The sequence below is a fragment of the Leuciscus leuciscus genome (genome assembly GCF_965113295.1).
Source record: "Leuciscus leuciscus genome assembly, chromosome: 25".
Classification (NCBI taxonomy): Eukaryota; Metazoa; Chordata; class Actinopteri; order Cypriniformes; family Leuciscidae; genus Leuciscus; species Leuciscus leuciscus.
The window spans coordinates 15,781,433-15,805,810 of NC_138724.1; the positions used below are offsets into that span (position 1 = coordinate 15,781,433).

Sequence of the window (24,378 nt, forward strand, 5' to 3'; positions counted from 1 at the left end):
ATATAAATACACACACATGCATGTATTTATTTAAGAAATATTTGAATGTATATACTGAATATATTTACATATAATTTATATTATATGTAAATATAAATATTTGTATATATAAATAACAAATTTTTCTTAAATATATACATGCAAGTGTGTGTATTTATATATACAGAATAATTATACACAGTACACACACATTTATTATGTAAACACAAATTTTTATTTTGGATGCGATTAATCGCGATTAATCTTTTGACAGCCCTAAATATAATATGTGACCCTAGACCACAAAACCAGTCATAAGTAGCACGGGTATATTTGTGGCAATAGCCAACAAAACACTGAATGGGTCAAAATTATCGATTTTTCTTTTATGCCAAAAATCATTAGGATATAAAGTAAAGATCATGCATGATCCATGAAGATATTTTGTAAATTTCCTACCTTAAATATATCAAACATTTATTTTTTGAGTGCATGCAGCACAATCGCGAACATAACAGGACAACTTTAAAGGAGATTTTCTCAATGTTTAGATTTTTTTGCACCCTCATTTAGATTTCAGATTTTAAAATAGTTGTATCTCTGCCAAATATTGTCATTTCCTACATATACATACATGGAAAGCTTATTCATTCCGCTTTCAGATGATGTATACAACTTTTTTAAATAAAACTTTAAAAAAATAAATTAAAAAAAGACCCATAATAAGACTGCTTTTGTGGTCCAGGGTCACATTTAATGTATATACTACTGGGCGTTCCATGCTGCCCCCTGGTGGTAAACAGGTGTTAGTTGGTTCAAGAATAATTTTCATTGAGAATTCCGTCATAGTGAGAGCGAACAGCGACAGGACGAGTACACACTGCGCGCGTCAGGAACGGTACGCGTCAAACAAGTGTAACGTTTCTTGAGCTGTTTAAGTATTTATGGAGAGTGTCGCCTTTTCCACCAACAGGCATAGGCTACTTCAAGAAGGACTGAAATTTCATGCTGGCTCCCAATTTTCTCGGCTGGCCAAACCGTGGACATAAATGCCTAGAACAGAGAAGACCAATGTGATGCATCTGCACGAGAGGAAAATCACTCGACTAAGATGGGTAATAAGCAAACGATATTTACTGATGAACAGCTAGACGCCTATCAGGTAAGAGACTCTATTCTTTATCCTTCTTTGCAGATCATATATAGAGATAACAGCAACAAAATCAAGTTTTGTGTTAAAGAATGTTTTGAAAGTCTTTCTTTCCTCTAAATAAATAAAAAGACCAAAAAATATCAGGAAAGAAAAAATAAAGGGTTTCTTCATTTTACTTTTATTTATCTATTTCATTTTATATATATATATACACACACACACATAATATATACACATAATTACACACATATATACACACCTATATATATATATATACACATAATTATATATGAATTATAAATAAATACAAATTAAGAAAGTAAGGAAAAAGCATATGCTGACAACAGTTTATTCCCAGAGATGGTCTGTATGATTTTATATGAGGCTTCACCTTGTTCTTAGTTTATTGTCTGCGGCATACAAGCCACTTTATTGTCCTTCACATTGAGCAGATTGTAGGATTTTACAAGAAAATGATGAGTTTGACATAGCTGTTGTTGAGCTTTTTAAACTATAAACAAATCAAAATGTCAGTATTTAGTTCGGTAAATCTTTATGATGTTCTTAAAACAAAATGGTCAACACACAGAAGTAAGCCACTTGCATTTATATTCATATAGCATGTATGATATATTATTAGCTCTTTTTGTGATACTTAAGGTCTGAGCATTGAGGCATATCTGAAGACATCTGATCATATTGTTCCAAAGATCTTATCCTCCTCGTGCGCGAACATGTGAGAAGAGAAGATGCTTTTGTCTTCGGTAACAGTAGTCTGTCATGCTTTGGCGAAACATCATACTGCTTCGAGAAGGACTATAGACGTTCAAATATTAATCTAATTCTGATTAGTAAACTGTTGGACTTTCTTTAAAGTCCTGTTTTTTTATTATAGCAGTATGATGAAACGTGATTAACATCAAATAGATTTATATAAAAATAATCTTGGTATAGATATGTGATGTAACTGGTTCACTGAGTCAGATATTAAGGAAATTTGAATAGTAAGCATCTGAGTTTCCCATCTGCCAATCATCAAACTGCATCAAGGAGATCAATGGCTGTTAGCAACAATGGCCGCCGCTCCTTGTGCTCTTTAATCACTGGGTTGAACGTACCTGGATCAGTGGAGCTTGGCCGTTTGGCTGATAGACTCATTCCTCAGAGCAGCCAAGTCTTATCATTCATCATGCTGTAAAAGTGAATCAGGCTAGTGGGGGAGAATATTGCAGAAAATTTTGCTTGCATTGGAAAAACTTATCCATGTCTTAAAGAAGACACCCAAAAATTAGGATTCTGTCATCGTGTCTTCTTGTTTCCAAAACCGCATGGCTTTATTTTTTTTCAGTGAAACACTAAAGGATGATGTTTTGTAAATGGTGACCAAACGGTGATCAGTCAACTCCATTCCAATTTCAATTTGACGCGATTCGAATTCATTTGGGAATATTTCCGTTATGATGTTAATTTAAATATGAACATACAGGACATTTCTTATTCAAACTTTCTTATTCATTCAAAGAATCATTGATTTCAGAAATTGGCTACACTGGCCATGCTGTATAGTTTCTATTTATTGATAATAAACTGGTTCATTCGAATCGTTTGTTCAAGAATCGGAAATACACTGGTCGTGCTTTATGATTTTGATACACTAAACATAACTTTTTCATTAGATTTGTTTATTCAAGAATCAAAATACACTGGCTGAACTGATAATTTTTTCGATTTGCTAAAAGAAAGTCGTTTGAATCGGGATAAACTGGTCACGATCAGAGCATGGGCTCAATATTCCCCTGCACAATATTCTACTCTATGCCAGTGTACTCCGCTCAATCGCTCAAGCCCAAAGTATACTTCAGCCGGCCGTGTTACGCGACGGTCCGCTCACTGTCCGTGTGATGAAATTTTCGTCATTAGGAGGGTCCGTAGACATCACACGGTCCACATGCAGCCCAATTTTTGTGTCCACAGTGCGCGTACAACTTCATCCTTGTTTCCTTTCACATCATCTTAACTCCACACCCTTGGGATGCGAGGGAAGTATACACCTGTGTACCCTCGCTCATGACTCCTCAGGAGGCTTCCTCACTCCTTGTTCCCCACGGTGCAATTAGTGAATTAAGAGGCCCTTCAATATGGCTGAGTTCGATTGGTTTGTGGGCTCGAGGATGGAGAAGCGAGGAAATGAGGAAGCGTCAAGTTGAGTATTGAGAAAGTCTTTCCACGCTCCTGGCCAAAAGAGTATACTTTGAAAGGCTCTCACGCTCAACTGTGCGCGAGACGGAGCGGAACACGGAAAATGAAGCATACCCGGGCCTTGAAGGGCCAAGCGTACGCTCCACTCATATACCGCTCACGCTCACCGGTAAAACGACGTTCGCTCAAATCCTGCTCCGACATGAAATTTCTTTCTATTTGTAATGAATTTTTTGAATAAACGCCTCAATTGCAGTAGGCTTATAGATAACAGTTATGAAACGTGTGGCTTTAAATCTAAATTGTATAAGTGGTAGCTTATAAACAAATGTGACATGATTTGACTGGACAGTGGCGAATTGGAGAGCTTGTGCGATATCCACATCGCAATCATCAGATGCTTTCTTCACTGTTGTTTTCTCACAGCCGTCCAATCACAGTGGAGGAGGGGCGGGACAAATACTACACTGACCAACTGTCACATTCTGCTTGTACAACAATAACAAACGACAACAACAAGCACATTTCTTCATCCAAACCTAGCGCCAGAGCAAGTGCGATACATTGTCGACATTTTTATATTTCAGAAACAAACTATTTGCGAAATCAGATACTAACAGTTCGGCAGATATTCCGTATCATAGAACATATAGTCTCAACTGAAAAAAACGCTCACATGATCCGATCACAATGTATGTTTTTGATTTACTAAAAAGAACTGATTCATTAGAGTCGTTTGTTTGGGAATCAGAATACACTGGTCACTTTGTATGATTAAATTTTAATGCAGCCCGCTACGACAACTCTAATACAGGGATGGTTCTTGTTTCTTTCACATTCAACATTGATTGCAAATTCACATTCATAACTCAAGAAAAATTTGATTTATTTTGCTGCGAGTTAGCAAATGGCGACAGACTTTTTTCAGCTCTACCAAAAATGGAAGAAAACAGACCTTGCTACGTCTATGGTAATAATTTTACACCGGGTCGTCTATCCTCTTCACTAATAACTCGCAGCTGTGGCCTTACCTCACATCTCACAGATTCAAGCCTCAATATTTCAAATTAACGAGCAATTAACAGTACTCAAAGGCTTATACGCGTAAATCATGAAACGGTCGTCCAAGCTGCTCCGTTGATTTGGAGGACGGTTATTTTTTTTTTAGCATAACGCTGGCTGGGTGTTCGGGTAAACATCATAAAGGAGAGCTTTTAATCATTAGCTAATAAATCTGTCGGCTCAGGTCAGCATGGCTACAATGAGTACAGTGAGTGAGGTAAGAAAACGGATACACAGACCTGGGAACAGTCTCACAATGGGTTTTTAGGCAAATCGTGCTACCGTGGGTCGACAGCTGTCGCCATTCCCTGCGGTCATATTGCCAGGCCTCATTTCATATGTGTGTGTTTTTTTGACGGGTAACACTTATCATTCACAGTGAAACCTAAGAGGCTTTGTGTGCTAATACAAAAGGTGTTGAAAAAGCCGACAAGTAGCTCAGGTGTTGATCCACGTGCAGTCATGCAGTGTGAATGCAAAACTGTTGCTTAACGTGTCAGATTCACGGTTCACGTGCTTCGACTCATCGACACTTTATTTTCTGTGCTTTCCCTTTATCTTTATCATTTAAAACAGGAAAAATCACTGTACACTAGCTTGGGGTCAGTCAATTTTTTTTTTTTTTTTAAAGAAATTAATACTTTCAGATTTCAAATAAATGCTGCTATTTTCATCTTTCTATTCATCGAAGAGTCCTGAAATAAATGTGTCACGGTTTCTACTAAATTATTAACCAGCACCAAGGTTTTCAATATTATAATAATATGAAATGTTTATTGAGCAGCAAATCAGCATATCAGAATGTTTTCTGAAGGAAAACTGAAGGACACTTAAGAGTAATGATGCTGAAAATTCAGCTTCGCATCACAGGAATACATTTAGCAAAGCAGTAATAATAGGCTTCTTACAAAATACTTAGTTTAGAAATTATGCTTGGGGTTTAAGCCAGATGTTGTTACTATTCTTTCTCTTTTTTTGTATTATGATATGCAGTTATGCATTATGTGTTTTCAGAGAAATGATTATCTTCCTTTTTTCATCTTAGGACTGCACCTTCTTCACCCGCAAAGAGATTCTTCGGTGAGTATAGGCTTTTTTTTTTTTTTGGCATATCCTGTGCTTATTTTGGGAAATAATTCTGTGGAATCCAGCAGGAGTACAATATGAATCTGAATCATAGTCAATACAAGCAGAAATTTTAAGTAAACTATCTTTTGCAGCTATTATGTTTTGGTATTGTGTGTTCTACCAGTTTGTTCAATTGCACTGCAGTGCATTCCACTTGCTCTTATTAACCATGTCTGAGATCTATATATCACTCTCACCCCATTCATTCAACGGATATTTCCCCTGTCAGCAGTTCAGCTCCAGTGATATTCATCCATGCTCATTCATACAGACCAGTCTGCATTTAACAGTCCGCTGGCTTCATTAGTATTCCATTCACAGGCTGTGCGCCGTTTGTTTGACTGAAATTCATACGGTTGCTCAGATGAGACCTGAGATCTAATAAAGAGAACCTGACCATTATAAAGGTTCTTTTTATGGGAATTGCCCTTTATGTGAGCTGCCATTTATGCAAATTTAAGAGCCACTGAGCCCTGAACTTGTCTGCACATAATTCTACATAAATTAATGTAAAACGCATGAGATTTCAAAAGCTAACTACGTGTTGCCAACAAATATTGGGAAAAATAGTCTAATTTTAATCGGATAGATATTTTTTGAACAAAATAACATTTTTAACGCCAATTTTCAGCATAGCGCTAGTCACATGAAGCGCACGAAAGATTCGTCCCATGATTGATTTCAACTGTTTGACATTAGCATTTAGCTAAGCTAACAATGTGATACTCAAACAAGCATATAAATAGAATTATTGAGTAAAGAAGTAGATTCTTTAACTTTTTTGTCACTATACTTTGTCAACATACTTTGTCAACATGTCCTTAGTGAGGGCCAGAAAAGATTTGTCTCACGATTTATTTAAACTGTTTGACCTTAGCATGTAGCTAAGCTAACAATTTAATACTCTAACAAGCATAAAAAAAATACATAGTACACTTTTATGGGGTAAAATAGTATTTTTTTTTGTTAGATTAACCTTTTTCAATGCTACTTTTCAGTATTTATTGAAATATAATTATAGCCAAATTTTTTCTCAACCTAGGCATTTGGACATAGTCAGCATCTCTAAGCTAACGCTGAGTTACCTATACGTTAAAATAGTAAATTTTTAAGGAGATTGAGATTGTACTTTTTAGTGCTACTTTTCAGAATTGAATAAAATATCTATCGTATAGCTTGCTATATTTTTAGTCAATGTCTTTTAAGTCAGACGGCTAAGAAAACCTAGCCATGGACAACATACATCTCACAATTGATTTCAGCTGTTTGACATTAGCATGTAGCTAAGCTAACAATATGAACTTGTTATCACTAATTTTCAGTACTTGAGTAAACCGTTGGTATATAGCCAACTTTTTTCCTCAAAGGAATTGTTTTTGGAAAGCATTCTTTGAATTAGAAGCCAATGTTCTTAAGCGAGAAACATTTGTCCTGGTAAACAGAGAGTGAGATTACATCCTATTCAATTGAGATTTATAGTCTCGCTCTGTCTGCAGGAATGTGATTTCTTTCTTGCTTCTTTTGTGGCTCTATCAGAATCTCTCCCTGACTGGGCATGCAGCAAGCAGCAAAGCGTGTAATTGTCTTTAGCCACAAATATGACATTGCCCTGGTTGTAAGCCATTGGTATATACATATATAACGCTGTACTTTTGGCCCAATGCAGCAGTGTTCAGTGTAGCTGTACTAATCGGCTTTCAATCAGAAAGGCTTGTTGGTTTTAATCAGCATGAACTCCAAGCCAAAACTAGAGTTCATCACTCAATTTCTCTGTCAGCCTCAATTAGACCATGTGGCTGCCCTCCAAAATGAGAATTTTCTCTACATAGCTGGTAAGTTCTGTTAGTTTTATAAATAAAAAAAGTGTTAGCAGATATAAACAATGGCAACAGGATAATTGAGTGATTAAATAGTAGATTAAAATGCTTCATTGCACAGCTGCAGTGAAGTTGTAAATGTAGTAGATCAATCAAATATGATATATTAATAGTATAATATATAACTAGTAATATGACATTTTTCAACTTTTAATATTAAATAGTCTAATCATGTTGTTTATAAGGCAGGTTTTATGTCACAATGACTGCTGTATCTTGCATCTAATTAAATTATTGGTAATAAATTGAGGCAACAGTAGGTGGATCTGATTTACTATTAGGGGGCGTTCACACAGAACACATTTTTGCCTTTCACTGCGCTTCTTTCCCATTGTTTTTCAATGTAAACATGCGATAGACAGACGTGTTTTGACCACTTGATACAGTGTTCTTAAAATGTGGTGCTCACGTTAAAAGAAATTGAACTTGCATCTTGCTCCATTCAACAAAACCTGTTCTGTGTGAATGGCCTCAGGAGGTTGAAATTATTTTTAGTGTAGAAAATGCATTTCAGTCGGGACTTTAATTTTGGCCCATGTGCCAGATCTTCATTCATTTTTCGATTTAATATTGAAAGTAGAAAAAGTAGAAAACGGCGCATTTATTCATTTTTTAAAAAGCAAGAATTCGGCTTGATTTTGTGTTTTTAGGTTCAGGAGTAGAAAATTGAAAACCGGCTTGAATATTCGATTTCCACATGTGAGCGGGCATGAAACACCCTTTTCTGCTGATTGGTCAACCAAAGATCAACCCGTGCCGCTTTCAGTTCTTCCACAGTTCCGTGCAACAGAATAACAGTCCTCGTCTGCTATAGGATTCTTAAAGTGTTTATGAAAAATAATCTCTCTTTCTCATCAAACAACTGAACTAAGGAGTGCTTTGACACAAACCACACTGGGCAGGCCATAGAAAGGGCTTTCTTCTCTATAGGCATGTGTTCGACAAAATGAAAAAACGAATAAAGGCGGCGTTGAAAAAAAAACAAAAAACGTTTTCTAAAATATTTTTTTTACGTCCAAAATTGGGATTTTCCAGAGCAATCTGACTTTTTTTTTGGGCACACCACAGCAATTTCTTTTTGCTCTAGTAGCTCTGTAAACACAAATAGGCTCAGTCACAGTTATTGACTCAGCCGTATTTTACAGCTCAGCTTAAGCAGACCAGCCATTAGTTACAGCTACCAAGAATCCTTTTACAATGTAGCTTTTATCTTGCATCTCAGTGCTGCTTCAGTGCATTATAACCAGGGTGATCTCATTCATTTTTATTGCTGCATTTTCATAAAGTTTACACATACATTACATGTGCATTTTTGTACAGTATGTTTGTATAGACAAGAATAACAACATATTAATAGGATCTACAACGTAAACATAAACTTTATAGATGTACAAATCTTTGCGAGTGATGGCTGATTGTAACTGAAATTGATTAAATGTGTGCAGCATTACCACTGCATGTGATCGAGTTACGAGATACAGTCCCATAGCGGGACTCTCATTTATCAGTAAATGATGGAGAAACGTTCAAGAAACTTTTCAGATTTAATCGTTACAATGTCAAATTAAGTAAATGTGTAAACTGTGTTAAATAAATATGAGTTAAAAATGTAATTACATGTATCATAAATGTAATAAAATCAACCAATCTATGAATTAAATATTCTATGAACGGCAAAGTTTTTTTTTATACATTTGTACGAGATAATAAATATAAAATCATACGATAATGTACCACTTGGATTGTACAAAAACGTCCCACTTTGTAAAAAAAATTCTATTTCAATCATGGTTAAGTTTAGGTTTGGGTCATACATTTTTCTACGACCTAACTATATGAATTAATACAATTTGCCATTTTGTAACAAATTAACCACTACTCAAACAAACTAATTATGAAGCCATATTGAAAGTTCAAATGTGAAAGAGTTTATGCTGAGATATTGTGTATACTTATATATTGTATGCTACAATGTCTATCCAATTGTAGGAAAATGTTCGAACATGTTTGAATACCCAAACGCACACCTAAATTGTATGAAAAAGTATGAATGAGATCCATACGACATCTCAAAAATCACCAGTAAAATAGCTATGAATTGTCATGAAAGTGTCTTGAAAGTAAACACTAACAAGATTTGCATTGTCATAACTGGTTCTTATTGTTTTGAGAACGACAAACATTTTGTAATTAAAATTGTACGAAACTTTGTGTTCGTAAGATGCTTCTAGAATGGTTTTCCAATGGTTGAAATTGAGACTTTTTGGGTAAACGCTGTTACCTGTGTTTCTCTCACGGCGTGGGATCGCTTTTCAACCCTTACGAAAGACCTGGAACCCAATCTCTTGATTAGGCACAGACTTGCAAAGTGACACATCAGGTCTGGTTCATTCCTTTGTAGATTCCTATTCAAGATAACATAAAGAAATAAAGCCTTATGTTGTTATTCGACCTGGCTGTCCATTCCCTCTGTGCATTAGGTATAAATAAAACAAATTGCATGCTTTCTGGTCTAATAGGATTGACATATTGCTCTCGGGTTTCAGGATATGCTGTTAATCGCTGTCGTTTGAAGATCAAGTGTCTACTTTAAGAAATTAAAAGCAGATACAGGAGAAAGAGGCACAGTGTCAGTTTACAGTCAAATGACCCAATTACGGTAATACAGAGGCCCAACAAACAGACTCTGATTGGCTGAGCTGTAGCTAGTGTACTTCCCCAAGTCTGACTCATGGCCAGAACATTTCCATGTCAGTTTCTGTGTAGGAAATGCAGTAGGTATCTGTCTACTTTGCTTTGCCGTTCTCTCAGTGACTCAGCTTTTAGATTTTATGGAGCTGGTACTAAAGAATCATTGTTTTTATGTAAATTACTTGCCATGACATATTGATTATGGGAAATATGATTGATCTTTAATCATCAGCAACTCAATGCCACCTGTCCCAGCCACAATGTCCTAGTAGTTTCTCTAGATGTTCAAAGCTTTCAATACCCAATGCAGTCGACCTTCTATTCCAATATCATCGCCATCTTTCGCCAAACAATCAGGCTACGCAAAATACATCGCTCTCACTTCAACTGAGAGTGTATTATGTTCAATCCAATGTCCTTTTCTGGGCATTATGTGTGATTGATAGATTGGTTGATGTTTGCCCTGGTGTGTAAAGCTTGAACGGATAATATGATATGATTCAGGATGCTGCGCTGCATCATGCACAGATGATTTACTGCTGTTTTCCTGGCCATGTCCGTCCGAGTCCCTGGTTGGGGACGTAGTGACAGTTAAATGAGATTTTATTACGATTCTGTTAGACATTTATGGGGATGTTCTTCTATAATGCAGTCTTTAAAAATGTGCACATTGCTCTGATTGGTCAGATGGCCCAGTCTGTTGTGATTGGTCTACTCTGCTCTGATTGTTCAGATGGCTGAGTCTGTTGTGATTGGTCTACTCTGCTCTGATTGGTCAGATGGCTGAGTCTGGTGTGATTGGTCTATTCTGCTCTGATTGGTCAGATGGCCCAGTCTGTTGTGATTGGTCTACTCTGCTCTGATTGGTCAGATGGCCCAGTCTGTTGTGATTAGTGTACTCTGCTCTGATTGGTCAGATGGCCGAGTCTGTTGTAACTGGTCTACCATCTACAGTGCGTGTCAGAAATTAAATATCCATTACCATTTCTGAATTTCAGCTCCGGATCTTCCTCAGCTCTTGATACACAGTGATACAAACAGTAACAATGGCATCGAGTCCTCATCCTTTGGAAGTGAATGCAAAGTGGATTTGCTTTCGCAGCGCAGAAAACCGTGTCTTCTCAACATGTCGACAACATGCACCAAACTCTTCCAGTCTCAGCTACAGCTTCAATGTTTGAGGGTCAAAGTAGACATTGTTCACAGGCAGCCAATGAAGACCATAGGCTGGAATTATGCAAATTGTTACAGACCTACGTTGTTGCGAGGAGGAAGTAAGACTGGGATTACTGACAACTCATTTCAGGAAGTTCCGAACCGGTTCTTTCTAATGGGAGACTCCATTTATCTGCACTTTGATCTTTAATACTTTGCAGACCATTTACATTTATAATCAGCTATATTACACTCCGCATGAAAGGTAATATCTGAAAAAGCATAAAGAGCCTCAGATCTTCTCAACTGTTTTCAACATTGAAAATCATACAATGTCGTCATAATCTTGACACAGTCTGTTATATGTATTGATTGAATTAATTATTTATATCTAATATTTGTAATTACTAATTTAATTTATTATTTATTTATTTACCAAAAACTTCACCAAAATGTTGCGTGTAACATTGTACTGAGTGACATCTTAATTTAAAATAAAGTATTTATTATCTAATTGTTTATTTAATGCTTACTGCTAAAAAATAATACAATCATGGTTTTAAGTATTTAGACATATTTTTTTAGAAAACAATGTTACAAAACTTGCAAAAACAGCTCGTTTAATTTGACCTCTTTAGACTGATGATCAACATTTTCTGAATGTTAAACCCATCATTTGTCGGATCATTAGCATAAGAAATGTGAAAAAAGTCTCAATTTAAGAGTTTCAGACCCTATTGTACCCTATTAATGGAAAGTTATTTATATTATATCACCCAGAATTTCTTTTCCAAAGACATTTTGCTGAGATCACATGAGCAGCTGGTGAAGATCTTCATGTTGATCTGTAATGGTTGGGATTAATTGTGTTTTTGTGGCTGTTATACCCATCTAATGAGAGAGACAGTAATGAAAGGCCTCAGTTATCATAATGAAACCCATCCTACAGTCTCCTGGTGACTCATGATGGCTCATGGACTTTCCTGTGACAGTGAATAAGCCTCACCATGGTGTGTAGGTTCCCTTAGCAAAGAAACATATTCCTGTCATAACAACATATCAAGTGACGTTATCACTATCACACATAGTTGAGTTGTTCACAAGTTGTTGCCTTTCTAAACTGCAATCAGAGAAACCACAATGAAATTTCTCGATAAAAGATGCGGCGTATCTGTAAAGACTTCTCATGTGTGTTTCATGTGGTGGGTTAAAAAAATCAATGCGTTTATTAACTGTGTTAAAGTGTAACATAGAGGCTGCCTCCATGAAAGGGGTTAATGAGATGTTTAATGCATTACTCTCTAATGACCATTATAGGCTCAGCTTATTCTTCAGCAATGAACCATTACTGGCTTTTATCTCATGTCCCCAGAGTGCTTTGTAACACTCTGCTTTCATTACCCCTTCGCTGGGTGCTGTAATGCACCAGGGTGCTTTGAATAAACGGCAACATATTCCACATAAAAAATTAGCTTGATGTTGTTTAATACCTGGAGGTCTGGATAATAATACCATGATAGAGCTACTGCTGCTAAAGTCAAATCAAATATTGATGCGGTCTGATCTTTGTCTCTCTGACAATGCATACTTTATCTGAACCAGTGTTTTTGGTGTTCATTTGTGTAGTGCTTACTTGTACAACAGCTAGGGTGTTGTGAGTGGTTGCTAGTCACCTTTATTTTATTTTACAGATTGTATCAAAGCAGCTTCACAGTGATAACATGAAAATAATACAACAAAGTTTGTTTCTAGGAGAAAATTGCGTCATCGTCCACCTTAAGTAAGGCAGATCAGTAATATTGTTGAATATTAAATGTCCCCAACTAAGCAAGCCAAAAGCCAAGGCAACAATGGCAAGGAACCAAAACTCCATCAGGTGACAGAATGGAGAAAAAAACCTTGGGAGAAACCCGACTCAGTTGGGGCCAGTTCTCCTCTGGCTAACAAACGAATAGTGTATGATTATGATTTAGGCAGCATTACAGGTCAGAAGTCAGATTGGATCAGAACATTCAGAATATTTATCCAGTTCCATCTGGTTGGAAGTTGGAGTCATCACGCCAGTATGGAAAGGAGTTGATTGAGGATCAGTGCCGATGGCTGTCGTGTCGATGAGGCCTTCACAGGGCTGATGAGGCTGGCACATCAGGGATACGTTGTGGATGGGTCCAGGCACAGGTCCACCATCTGATCTGGATATGGCCCGGATCCGGCTGACTTCAGTAAACCTTGGAATAAACAGAAAGACTAACATTAGTGTAGATGCCATTCTTCTTATGATGTAACGAGTACATCAGGGGCCTGTTTCAATAAGGAGGTTCAACCAACTCTGAGTTAAAACTTGAACTCTGAGTTGACTTACCCTGAGATGGAAAACTCTGAGTTTTCGGTTACAGAACAGCTGAAATGAGTTAGTTCAATCAACTCTGAGTTGACTGACTCTGAGTTAAGCGCGTGCACCACAACTATAAAAAGCCATTATCAATGGAGCGCAGATATTACGAGTCACCATGGCAACAGCGCCAGACAAAAAGAGGTCTTCATATTTCTTCACATTTTAATTACTGTTATACAGTGATGGGTGTAATTAATTACCAAGTAATCTAAATACTGTAATTTAATTAAAGGGATTACTCTTAATTCTTCTATAATTTAAAGTTTAATCTGATGTAATTGTATTAGACTATAGAACAATTCTGTATAGGCTATTTAACATACATTTTTAAATGTTATATTTTTAATGTAACCTTCTCCCTCTACACACTTTGGTCAATTCAAGAATAATTCATGCAATTGTTTATTTGAAAGCATTAAAAGTGCTGTTTGTCTCTCCTTGTATTGTTCAAGTGTTTAAGGTTGACATGGGATTTAGTAATTAGTAATAAGTAGACCAATAATTTCTAAAGATAGTCATTATTACATTAATCTAATTACACTGTTGAAGATGTCATTTGTAGTTAGTAATACAAGTAACTGAAACTGGAAGAACAGTATGTTATTCAACCTAATTTTAATTTTCATGTAGGTGCAATCCTGCAGGCATTAAAAGAACATGGCAGCAGCTGAAATTTTTATATAAAAACATAATTCAGTCAAGTAAGGCTTGAGCATAGTATGGGTGTAGGCTACCTGACTTTACAAACATTTGACATATTAAATAACTAAAGCATCCAGTGTCTAGCAGTGCAGCAGCATTTTTGGCTGAGGGAATTCCTGGACGGACTTCAGAGCCAGTCCCAAAGATCCAAGGGCCTTCATAAAATGTAAGATGTTTACATACGTGTTATTTTTTATATAGGCTATTTTTGAGATTTCCATTTATTTTACTTTGGGTTAGGATTTTTGTTGGTCCCAATAGATTCTGATGGTAATATCTGTCTTTTGGAGCCTCCTGTCCCAACAGAACCCCAGGCAGTTGTAAGTCGCCTACTCAATACACCAGAAATTATGACAAATAGTCAAGTCAAGTCAAGTCAAGTTTATTTGTATAGCGCTTTTCACAATACAGATTGCATCAAAGCAGCTTCACAGTATTAAATTAAAATAATACAACAAAGTTTGTTTCAAGAGGAATTTATTGATTGATAAAATTAAATTAAATATCCCCAAAATATCCCCAATAGTGTTATAAAGTTATACTCAACCAAATGCTCATCTTCACAGGACGATGGGGATAAATAGTTTCTGCTGCCACAGAGAGGCCTACAGAGGTAATGTTAATATTATGTGTCTACACATCAAACAATCTACACATTCAGATTTTTTCAAATTTTTATGTGGAGTAGCCTATAGAATCTAAGTTTAAATCTAAGTATAAACGGGTATTCTTATCTCTCCCCGCGCCCCCAGAGTGTGGAAGAACAGCAGGAGGACGGTCCATCAACTTCTGGTGCACAGATGAACACGTTCAGTGATTTCCAGTAAATGCCACAGTTTAATTCTGCAGAATTTGTTTAGAACTACATTATGTAACTCTAATCTACTACTGTGTTTTCAGTTGCCAGTAAAGGAGTTATATAGACTTCATCTTATTTAAAATATATATATATATATATATATATATATTTTTTTTTTATTTTTTTATTTATTAATAAAAGATTAATTTTATTAATAAAAATGTACTGAAAGAATGAATGAGGTGTTTAAACACCACTTCCACTTTAAAAGGGGGAGGAGACCGAAAGAAACTCTGGGTTTACTGAAGAAAACCTGCTCCCGACCAGGTTAGGTTCACAGAGTAAGTTACCATGGTAACTGACTCGGAGTATAAGTTACCTCTCTTTCTGAAACAGGCTTGACTTACTCTGCTTTCTCAGGTTTAACATACCTCCCATTCTGAAACAGAAAACTCTGAGTTTCCCTCATTTTAGGGTTAACATACTCAGAGTTTTCACTTAACCTCCTTTCTGAAACAGGCCCCAGGTGTTGTAGGAAGTGTCCCCGGTTCCGGCTGACCTAATCTATGCAGCCTAATAATCATTTAACTGATTTGAATAATAGAAATGTATAATGTTCTATATGAATGCCAGGTAAAAGAGATACATTTTTAGTCTATATTTAAACTGACAGAGTGTGTCTGCTTCCCGGAGAATTTTAGGAAGACTTTTCCAAAGTTTAGGTGCTAAATAGGAGAAGAATCTACCGCCTGCAGTTGATTTTGATATTCTAGGTATTATCAACTGGCCAGTAGACGTCGCAGTAGACGTGAAGGGCCATAATGCGTTAAGAGCTCGTTCAAATACTGGGGAGCTAAACCATTTAGTGCTTCGTAAGTAATCAGCAATATTGTATACAATAATGTATACAATGTTTTATAGGGAGCCAATGCAGTGTTGACAGAACTAGGCTAATATGGTCATACTTCCTGGTTCTAGTGATAACTCGAGCTGCTGCGTTTTGGACCAACTGTAGTATGTTTATTAAGCGTGCAGGGCAACCACCCATAAGAACATTACAATAATCTAGCCTTGAGGTCTTGAACGCATGAACTAACTGTTCTGCATTTTTCATTGAACGCATATGACGTAATTTAGATATACTTTTAAGATGGAAGAATGTGGTTTTACAGATGCTAGAAATGTGGCTTTAAAATGAAAGATTGGTATCAAAGAGCACACCCAGGTTCCTAACCAAAGACGAAGACATGACAGAGCAGCCATCAATTGTTAGACAGTATTCTGGGTTAATACATGCAGAGGTTTTTTGCCCAATAATTAGAAACTAGTCATCCAAATTTTTATATCAGCTATGCATTCCGTTAATTTTGTGAATTGGTGCGTTTCGTCGGGGCGCGAAGAAAATATAGAGCTGAGTATCATCAACATAACAGTGAAAACTAATTCCATGCTTCCTAATGATATCTCCCAAGGGTTGCATGTACAGAGTGAAAAGCAATGGTCCTAGTACTGAGCCTTGCGGTACACCATACTGAACTTGTGATCGATGAGACATCTCTTCATTTACTGCTACAAACTAATAATGGTCAGATAAGTATGATTTAAACCATGCTAGTGCAATTCCACTAATGGCAACATCATTTTCGAGTCTATTCAAAAGAATGTTGTGGTCGATGGTATCAAATGCAGCACTAAGATCCAGTAACACTAATAGAGAGATACAACCACGATCGGATGATAAGAGCAAATCATTTGTAACTCTAATAAGAGCAGTCTCAGTACTATGATATGGTCTATATCCTGACTGGAAATCCTCGCAGATACCATTTCTTTCTAAAAAGGAACATAGTTGTGAAAATACTGCCTTTTCTATTAATATTGACAGAAAAGGTAGATTCGAGATCGGCCTGTAATTGACTAATTCTCTAGGATCAAGTTGCATTTTTTTAATAAGAGGTTTAATGATAGGGCATTGCCATGCAGTTGACAATGTGTTCTGAGTACTTTAGAGTGTTGCTATGCAGTTGCCAAGGTGTTCTGAGTGTGTTTAAATGTTGTTATGCATTTGCCAAGATGTTCTGAGTGTGTTAGTGTTGCTATGTGGTTGCCAAGGTGTTCTGAGTGTGTTAGAGTGTTGCTATGCAGTTGCCAAGGTGTCCGGGGTCTGTTAGAGTGTTGCTATGCAGTTGCCAAGGTGTTCTGAGTGCTTTAGAGTGTTGCAATGCATTTGCCAAGATGTTCTGAGTGTGTTGGAGTGTTGCTATGTGGTTGCCAAGGTGATCTGATTGTGTTAGAGTGTTGCTATGCAGTTGTTAGGGTGTTCTGATCGTGTTAGAGTGTTGCAATACAGTTGCTAATGTTTTCTGAGTGTTAGAGTGTTGCTATGCTGTTACTAAGGTGTTCTGAGTGTGTTAAGAGTGTTGCTATAGGGTTACCAAGGTGTTCTGAGTGCCTTAAAGCATTGCTATGCATTTGCCAAGATGTTCTGAGTGTGTTGGAGTGTTGCTATGCATTTGCCACAATGTTCTGAGTGTGTTAGAGTGTTGCTTTGCTGTTACTAAAGTGTTCTGAGTGTGTTAATGTTGCTATGCAGTTGCCAATGTGTTCTGAATGTTAGAGTGTTGCTCTGCAGTTGTCAAGGTGTTCAGAGTGTTGCTATATGGTAGCCAAGGTGTTCTGAATGTGTTAGAGAGTTGATGTGGGGTTGCCAATGCTATGTAGTTGCCAAGATGTTCTGAGTGTGTTAGAGTGTTGCTATGGGGTTGCCAAGGTGTTCTGAGTGTGTTTTGTGTTTTCAAAACATCTTGCAAACCTACCCTAATTTGCATAAGGACTCTTACTTCCGACAGCTCTTTTAGGGATGCCATTTTTCACTTCTCAAGCTGTGATCCGGTGTTTCATAAGTAGTTCCAGTTCTTGCATAAGATGTGTCAGCCCATCTTGATTTATGTGGATGGACTGTGCCGCTGCAATGACACTGAGATTGGTTTTGATAACAGGGCCAGTGGAGCACGAGAAACAAAATGGACAATCACTGGCAAACCTAATAGAGTCTTGTACTTTATCACCTTCATAAAACACTCAGTTTCTCCTGTTCTCCGCACAGACCGGCACAATCCGCCACACTGTTATGCAAGGTTAGCGTAGGGTTATCGGCAATCGTTATGAATTGGCTTGTATTTCCTTGCATCCTGATTGGATGCCTGTGGAGGAACATGAGATTTGTCTCTGTTCTTGTAACTACGGCAGGGACAAGATAGAGTATGTAATATACAATCATCAATACTAGAAATATTTCCACACCCTCTGCTAATAGCAGAACTTTTGTCTGAAAACATATTATCATATGTCATAATATAAATATAATGTGCCGCAGAGCAGTTATAATGTGTGTTTATTGACTTCTACAAGCTGGAACAATTACTAATCACACACTTAATCACTTCATTGGAGTTTACTACTACAAAGTAGTGTTTCATATGAAGTATAATATTATATAATAACATTTCCTGTTATTTATTGGTGTTGGAAAAACATAATCTAAAGTGTCATATTGGTGAGTCACAAAAAGTTTTTTTTTTTTTACAGACATGATTGGAGATGTGCTTCTTTCTTTCTCTAGCCTTCTATATTTACTTTATCTCTTTAGAGCCGAGTGGATTTTGTTGCTTGTTGATGTGTACTATGTGACATCAGCTTCCTTTTATCCTTTTTTTGTTTGTTTATTATTCATTGTTTATTTTGTTTAGCTTTATTCATGCTTGCTTTGATTTATTTTATCTGTTTATTTTAGTTATTTTATTCTACTTTGTTTTTTGTTTCTGCTTTGTTTTCGTTTTGTTTTGCTTTTAGTTTTGCTCTATAATCAACAAACAAATGATGATAAACATGTTGTTTTGTTTTTGTGACATATACAGGCCTATTGGTGCATAATGTTAATTATTTATTTAATTGTTGCTTACACAAAGCTTTGTCAGCTTTCTATCGTCCTGTGTCCCTGCTGTCCTATCATCTATGTTCAGTTTATTGTTTTTATTTTTTACTGCTGCAAAGGCCTATTACAGTGTCCGCTTCCCTCTGTCTTGTTGCCATGCTCAGAATGAGTCATCAGTTCACCGTTGGCTGGCAAGTCTCCAGATCTTTCTGTGAGGAACAAACAGACAAAACAGCCTTGTGAAATCTGCCTGCTTATTCAAGAGCACTGCTAATTCTTCTTACACTGAGTGCATAATTATGATGGGTTAGTGTGATTAACAATTGAGTTTTACAGTATTTGTGAAATGCATTTAGTTTTATCCATTGTGGTAATTTCTTTTAAATTAAACCACCGCTGATGGAGAATAGATGTCAATTGCTGCAGTATACTGCGTAAAATCAAATTTGTTTTTTTGTTTTTCTCATTGTTGTTCGTTTGTTGCCTTTTTATTTGTTTTATTATATTTTATTTAGCTGTCATTGAATCAACAAAGAAACAAAACAATAAATGAGATGTTGTTTTGTCCTGTTTTTGTTTTGTTTTGTTCTGTCATTGCATTGCCAAACAAAAATATAAACATTTCCTTTGTTGCTCTTTGTTTTTCTTTTCATTTTCTTCTCATTTTCTTTTTGTTTGGTCAACGAGATTAAAACGAAAAGCTGTTTCACTCAAATATATGTCAGAATAGGAAAGGAAAGACTATATCCACTTCTGTTTCATTGCTGACTTTAACTTGATATTTTAATTTTGCACATATGTAATGTCTTGTATCTTCTTTCTCAGGAAATCAGTAGATTACAGTACTGTGGTCTTCTCTAGTACATTTGAAATTGGCCATTTTGTTCATTCTCATTTTGCAGTAGTTGTGAATAAAACTAATGAGGTCTGATTCAAAGGATGAGGTAAAAGGCCAGAGCACCAGTAATGAACTCCAGTAACCAGTTTTCACATTTTCTGCATTGCAGCTTGCATGGAAGATACCACGAGCTGGCTCCACATTTGGTTCCAATGGACTACACCAATGACCCTGATGTTAAAATCCCTTTAGCTCTCATAGTCAACATGCCGGAACTGAAGGTAATTCTAACAGTTCACCACTTTGCCAGTTACTACTTTTGTGATGCAGCAAAGTTCTGCTCCTCTCCAGTCGAATTGGTCCAGCTGCATTCAGAGAGTTAATTTCGTATAACTGCACTGGAATGTTTTACTGTTTGTATCACTTGTCTGTGTTAACTACTTAGAAATAAACTTCCAGTTCACATACAACAGCATAAGGGGTGCAGAAATATACCCAGACCCTTGTTTAGGCGACAGAATACTTGTGCAATGACCTTCTCTGCACTTTTAGTTTATATCAAATATAATAGACACTTGTTTTTATTGGGCAAAATTGGTTTTTAATGACAATGCTGGCTGGGTTGTTTATATGACCGCACAAGCGGTGAGAGCGAGGGGATATTACACCACTATGCTTGTGAAAGTTAACGCTCCATGAGATGGTGCCGTTTCAGCAAATTATGTTATAGCGCTTTAGATTTCCCATGGTTGTAAAGACACATACGTTTAATCTGACTAAAGATTCAAGGGATTGTTTATAGTATTAGCCAAAAAGAGCATTAGCTTTATGCTAGCATTAAAGTCATAACAATGTTACTTTATAGAGGAAGTGCTTTATTAGCACCATTCATAAGCTCGTTATTGTAAAACTCTTTCAGATCTTTCAAAAAGGCAAGGGCTGATGGATATCTCCTCTAGAGGTTTATGAAAGCCAGCTGTATCATATTTGATAATTACATTTATAAGGCCTCTAATTATTAACTTGATCAAAACTTTGCTGAAACCCCTGTTATACACAATCTTCTTCATGCATTCTGTCGTCTCATCAACAGTTTATACTTTTTTTTTTTTAGCGAGTCAAAGGACTTTCAGTATAATTGTAAAAACGTCCCCCTTCAGGTCATGATACTTTGATAAAAATGTGTCTTTTTGCTGCAAAATCTTTACTGATTTTTATAAAGCAACTGAAAAACTTTTATATTGTTGGTAATATGATGAACATTTACTGGACTAATATTTGCTTGATTATCCATACATCATTTGTTTATTTTGTTATTTTTTGAAAAATCATGTTAAAATGCGAGTATCAGATTTGATATCAGGCTTTTGGGGAATGTTTATCATCAATGTATTGCAATTAATAGGTTTTCCCTCCACAAATAAAACTACATAGCTTCGATAAAACTAAGCATTGACAACTTATACTTATATGCATGTCTGTTAAACTGTTATAAATATTGATATACACTGTTATAAATTGATTGAACGATCAGAATTCTATTTTACTTTTTGTCCATATAAATATCAGCAACTGTACCAAATTACTCAGTTTAGGCCTCTGAATAAAATTGAGTTGTTTTTTCCTCGAGTATGAGCTCCATATTCTCACTTTATCATACTGAGCCATTACAAACCAGATGTACCTGTATCATATATCATAGTCAACAAAAACACACATGCAAACTTATATATTAGAGTTTTAAAAAATATATATTTTGTCTAAAGGTTCAATAAAATGTTCCATAAAAAAAATAATAATAATAATTCAGTCAAGTCAAGAAATTAATTAATATAGTCACTTCGCTGATCCGATCTCACCTTTACTTTTTCTTACCCAGCCCTCAGTCAGTCAAAATTTGTCAGATGTTACAGCTCTAGAATAAGCCCCATTATGTCCCCCATGTTGGAACATAATTTTACTGCCCTTTAAAGCTGTCAGATGGACGAAGGAGCTATAAACCCAACCCTAGGAGGTGGACGATACTGATGGAGACCATTCAAGCTGGGATTGATGGGACTACGACAGCTTCCAGTTTCCAAAGATCCTCTCAACCTTTATAAACATAAATCCCAATCCCCATTCAGTCTGATAATTAGCCTTTTCAAGCAAAAGTGGAGAGATTTAACACACTTAGAGAGCTGTTTATTTGACTTCTGCCAATACAAATGCCTCAAGAGTGTTTTGATATTACACATGGATGGATGTTCTCTATGCTGTTGCCCATGAAGCAGACTAACCTAATTTTCTTCGATTCAAACGAATCTGTTTATATGAACTCTAAGCCTTGCAATCTGATTCCATATTTATTTACATGAATGTATTTTAAACAAAATGGCACTTTCAGAAAGCCAGTGCGATTAATGCCACTGAAGTTACCATGAGCATAACATTACAACATACTGCATCTAAAAAATAAAACTGACATTTATGTCAGAAGAGCTTTTTTAGCAAATGTTTTAGGGATGCACCGATGTGAAAGTTTTGACAAAAAATGATAACCGATGTATTGGCTGATAAATCTATATCCAACTTATTATGTAATTTTTGAGAGCCTGATTACAAAAACAAAAGTCTCACTATTAAAAGCCATGTCCCTAGCACACAATTATAATAATGTTCTCATTATAATTTTATGTAGCCTATACACACTGGACTTGCGCTGCACATGTTACACTTAACTGTGTTGTCCTTTTCAAAGTGATTTCAATCACATTTCAAGCAATTCAAAACCATCATGGCGAACAGTGCGCATCTGAAGTGTTTCAGCAGAAGGAAATAATCCATTATTTTTCCTCTTTAATATATTGGCCAAATTTTCTTATTGGGCCAATAATGATGATAACATATCGGCAGATACCGATAAATATTCAGTGTCCTGCACTAACCAGTTTGTAATATCTAAGACCACACATTCGTAAGACATTAAACGTATGTGAATACGCATCACGGCACTGTGCATCTGCACAAGGTATTTTTGAATTCTAATCAGATTCAAACATTTACAGTACATGCTTAATATGTTCCTATTAATCGGATTTTTCCAGATTTACTCCACACATTCCAATCTAATCGAATTTTCATTCAGATCAAACTTGCATTGTATTTGTACATGAAGGCTATTTTGTCTGATTGAACACCATGACATCATGAAAGAAAGTGCAAACCGCCACTCACATTCCAGAAATGTTAAAGTCTAGTTATAAGCATTCAAAGGATTTTGAGTGCTATAAACAGAGGTGAAATGTTTAGGTTGATCCTGCTCTGCTGTGTTCATGCTACTGTTCCCAGAGCTGTTGAGTCAGCTAGTAGCATAGGGCATAAAAATTCCTTTAGGCCAATAGCCAGTAAGAAATATATGAGCACCAGTTTGGGGAGTCAGCCATTCTACATTTTATACATGACTCACTCAGCAAAACTCCCACTGCTGCACACATGCTTATGTACAGCCATAGATTTGTACTCTATTGCTAGGCCTAGAAGCAATCTGTAGACGTTTTCCACATTTTTTTTCCACTGATTTTAAAGGAAAATCTGTTAACTTGATAGCTTGTAAAACATTTTAAAGAATAATATGGTATTGTATGGTTTCCATTGTATTTACATAGTGATACCATGATCCTATTTTATTTTGTAAAGTTTAACTTCAAAATTCTAGTTCTATACAATAAAAAATTACAGATTTCATTACACTGTAAAAAAAAAAATTACATCCCCAAGTCAAAAATTTCTAGTGACTGGTCACATCTAAATTTTTCAATTAGTCTGACGTATTATTTCTCATTGAGCCAATGTTAACAGACTATTGCAACAAGAATTACACTTGGGCCAATTAAAAAATTTAGATGTGACCAGTCACTAGAAAATTTTGACTTGGAGAGGTTAGAAATGTTTTACAGTGTTAAGAATATCTAGATATATGCAGAGAGAGAGAGTTGTTATTGTTAACTAATTCTAATACTATTAAAAATGGTTTTCGGTAATTGAAATAAAGCTGAAATAAAATAAAATATAAATATTTGATATTATTATATTATTATTAAATTTTACACAGGCTAACAAGAAGATAACAAGGCACAGGTGTGGGTAATCAGCTCTTATGGTGACTAACAAGGGTAACTATGGAGACAAAGGCAAAAAGGAACAAACCACAGGAACTGAACACAGGGAATCGTGAAAGAAGAAACCTCTCAATTTCTGTTTTCTAGGAGAATCCATTCAGGAATCGGATTGTGGAATCGTTCTCCGAAGATGGCCAGGGGAACCTCAGCTTCAACGACTTTGTGGACATGTTTTCGGTTCTCAGCGAAATGGCTCCGAGAGAACTGAAAGCCATTTATGCTTTTAAAATATATGGTAAATGTCATTTTTCATTACCTTATGATGTACAGTACACTACAACAACAATGTAAAATGTCCAATGTGAT

At 36.1% G+C, this 24,378-nt stretch overlaps 1 protein-coding gene across 3 annotated transcripts in view; it reads left to right on the forward strand.

Annotated features, from left to right (window-relative positions):
* cib2 (calcium and integrin binding family member 2) overlaps window positions 1-24,378 on the forward strand; it is a 40,878-nt gene that overhangs the window by 10,100 nt on the left and 6,400 nt on the right. Inside the window, exons 1-5 of one of the 3 annotated variants that reach the window (XM_082159348.1) lie at window positions 828-877; window positions 953-1,141; window positions 5,439-5,473; window positions 20,082-20,193; window positions 24,160-24,307. In XM_082159348.1, coding sequence (XP_082015474.1) covers window positions 1,091-1,141; window positions 5,439-5,473; window positions 20,082-20,193; window positions 24,160-24,307 — 346 coding nt within the window. In that variant the 5' untranslated portion in view covers window positions 828-877; window positions 953-1,090. Of the gene's footprint in view, window positions 1-827; window positions 878-952; window positions 1,142-1,398; window positions 4,611-5,438; window positions 5,474-20,081; window positions 20,194-24,159; window positions 24,308-24,378 lie in introns of those variants that run through there. The other 2 variants (XM_082159349.1, XM_082159350.1) reach the window with 2 other exon arrangements.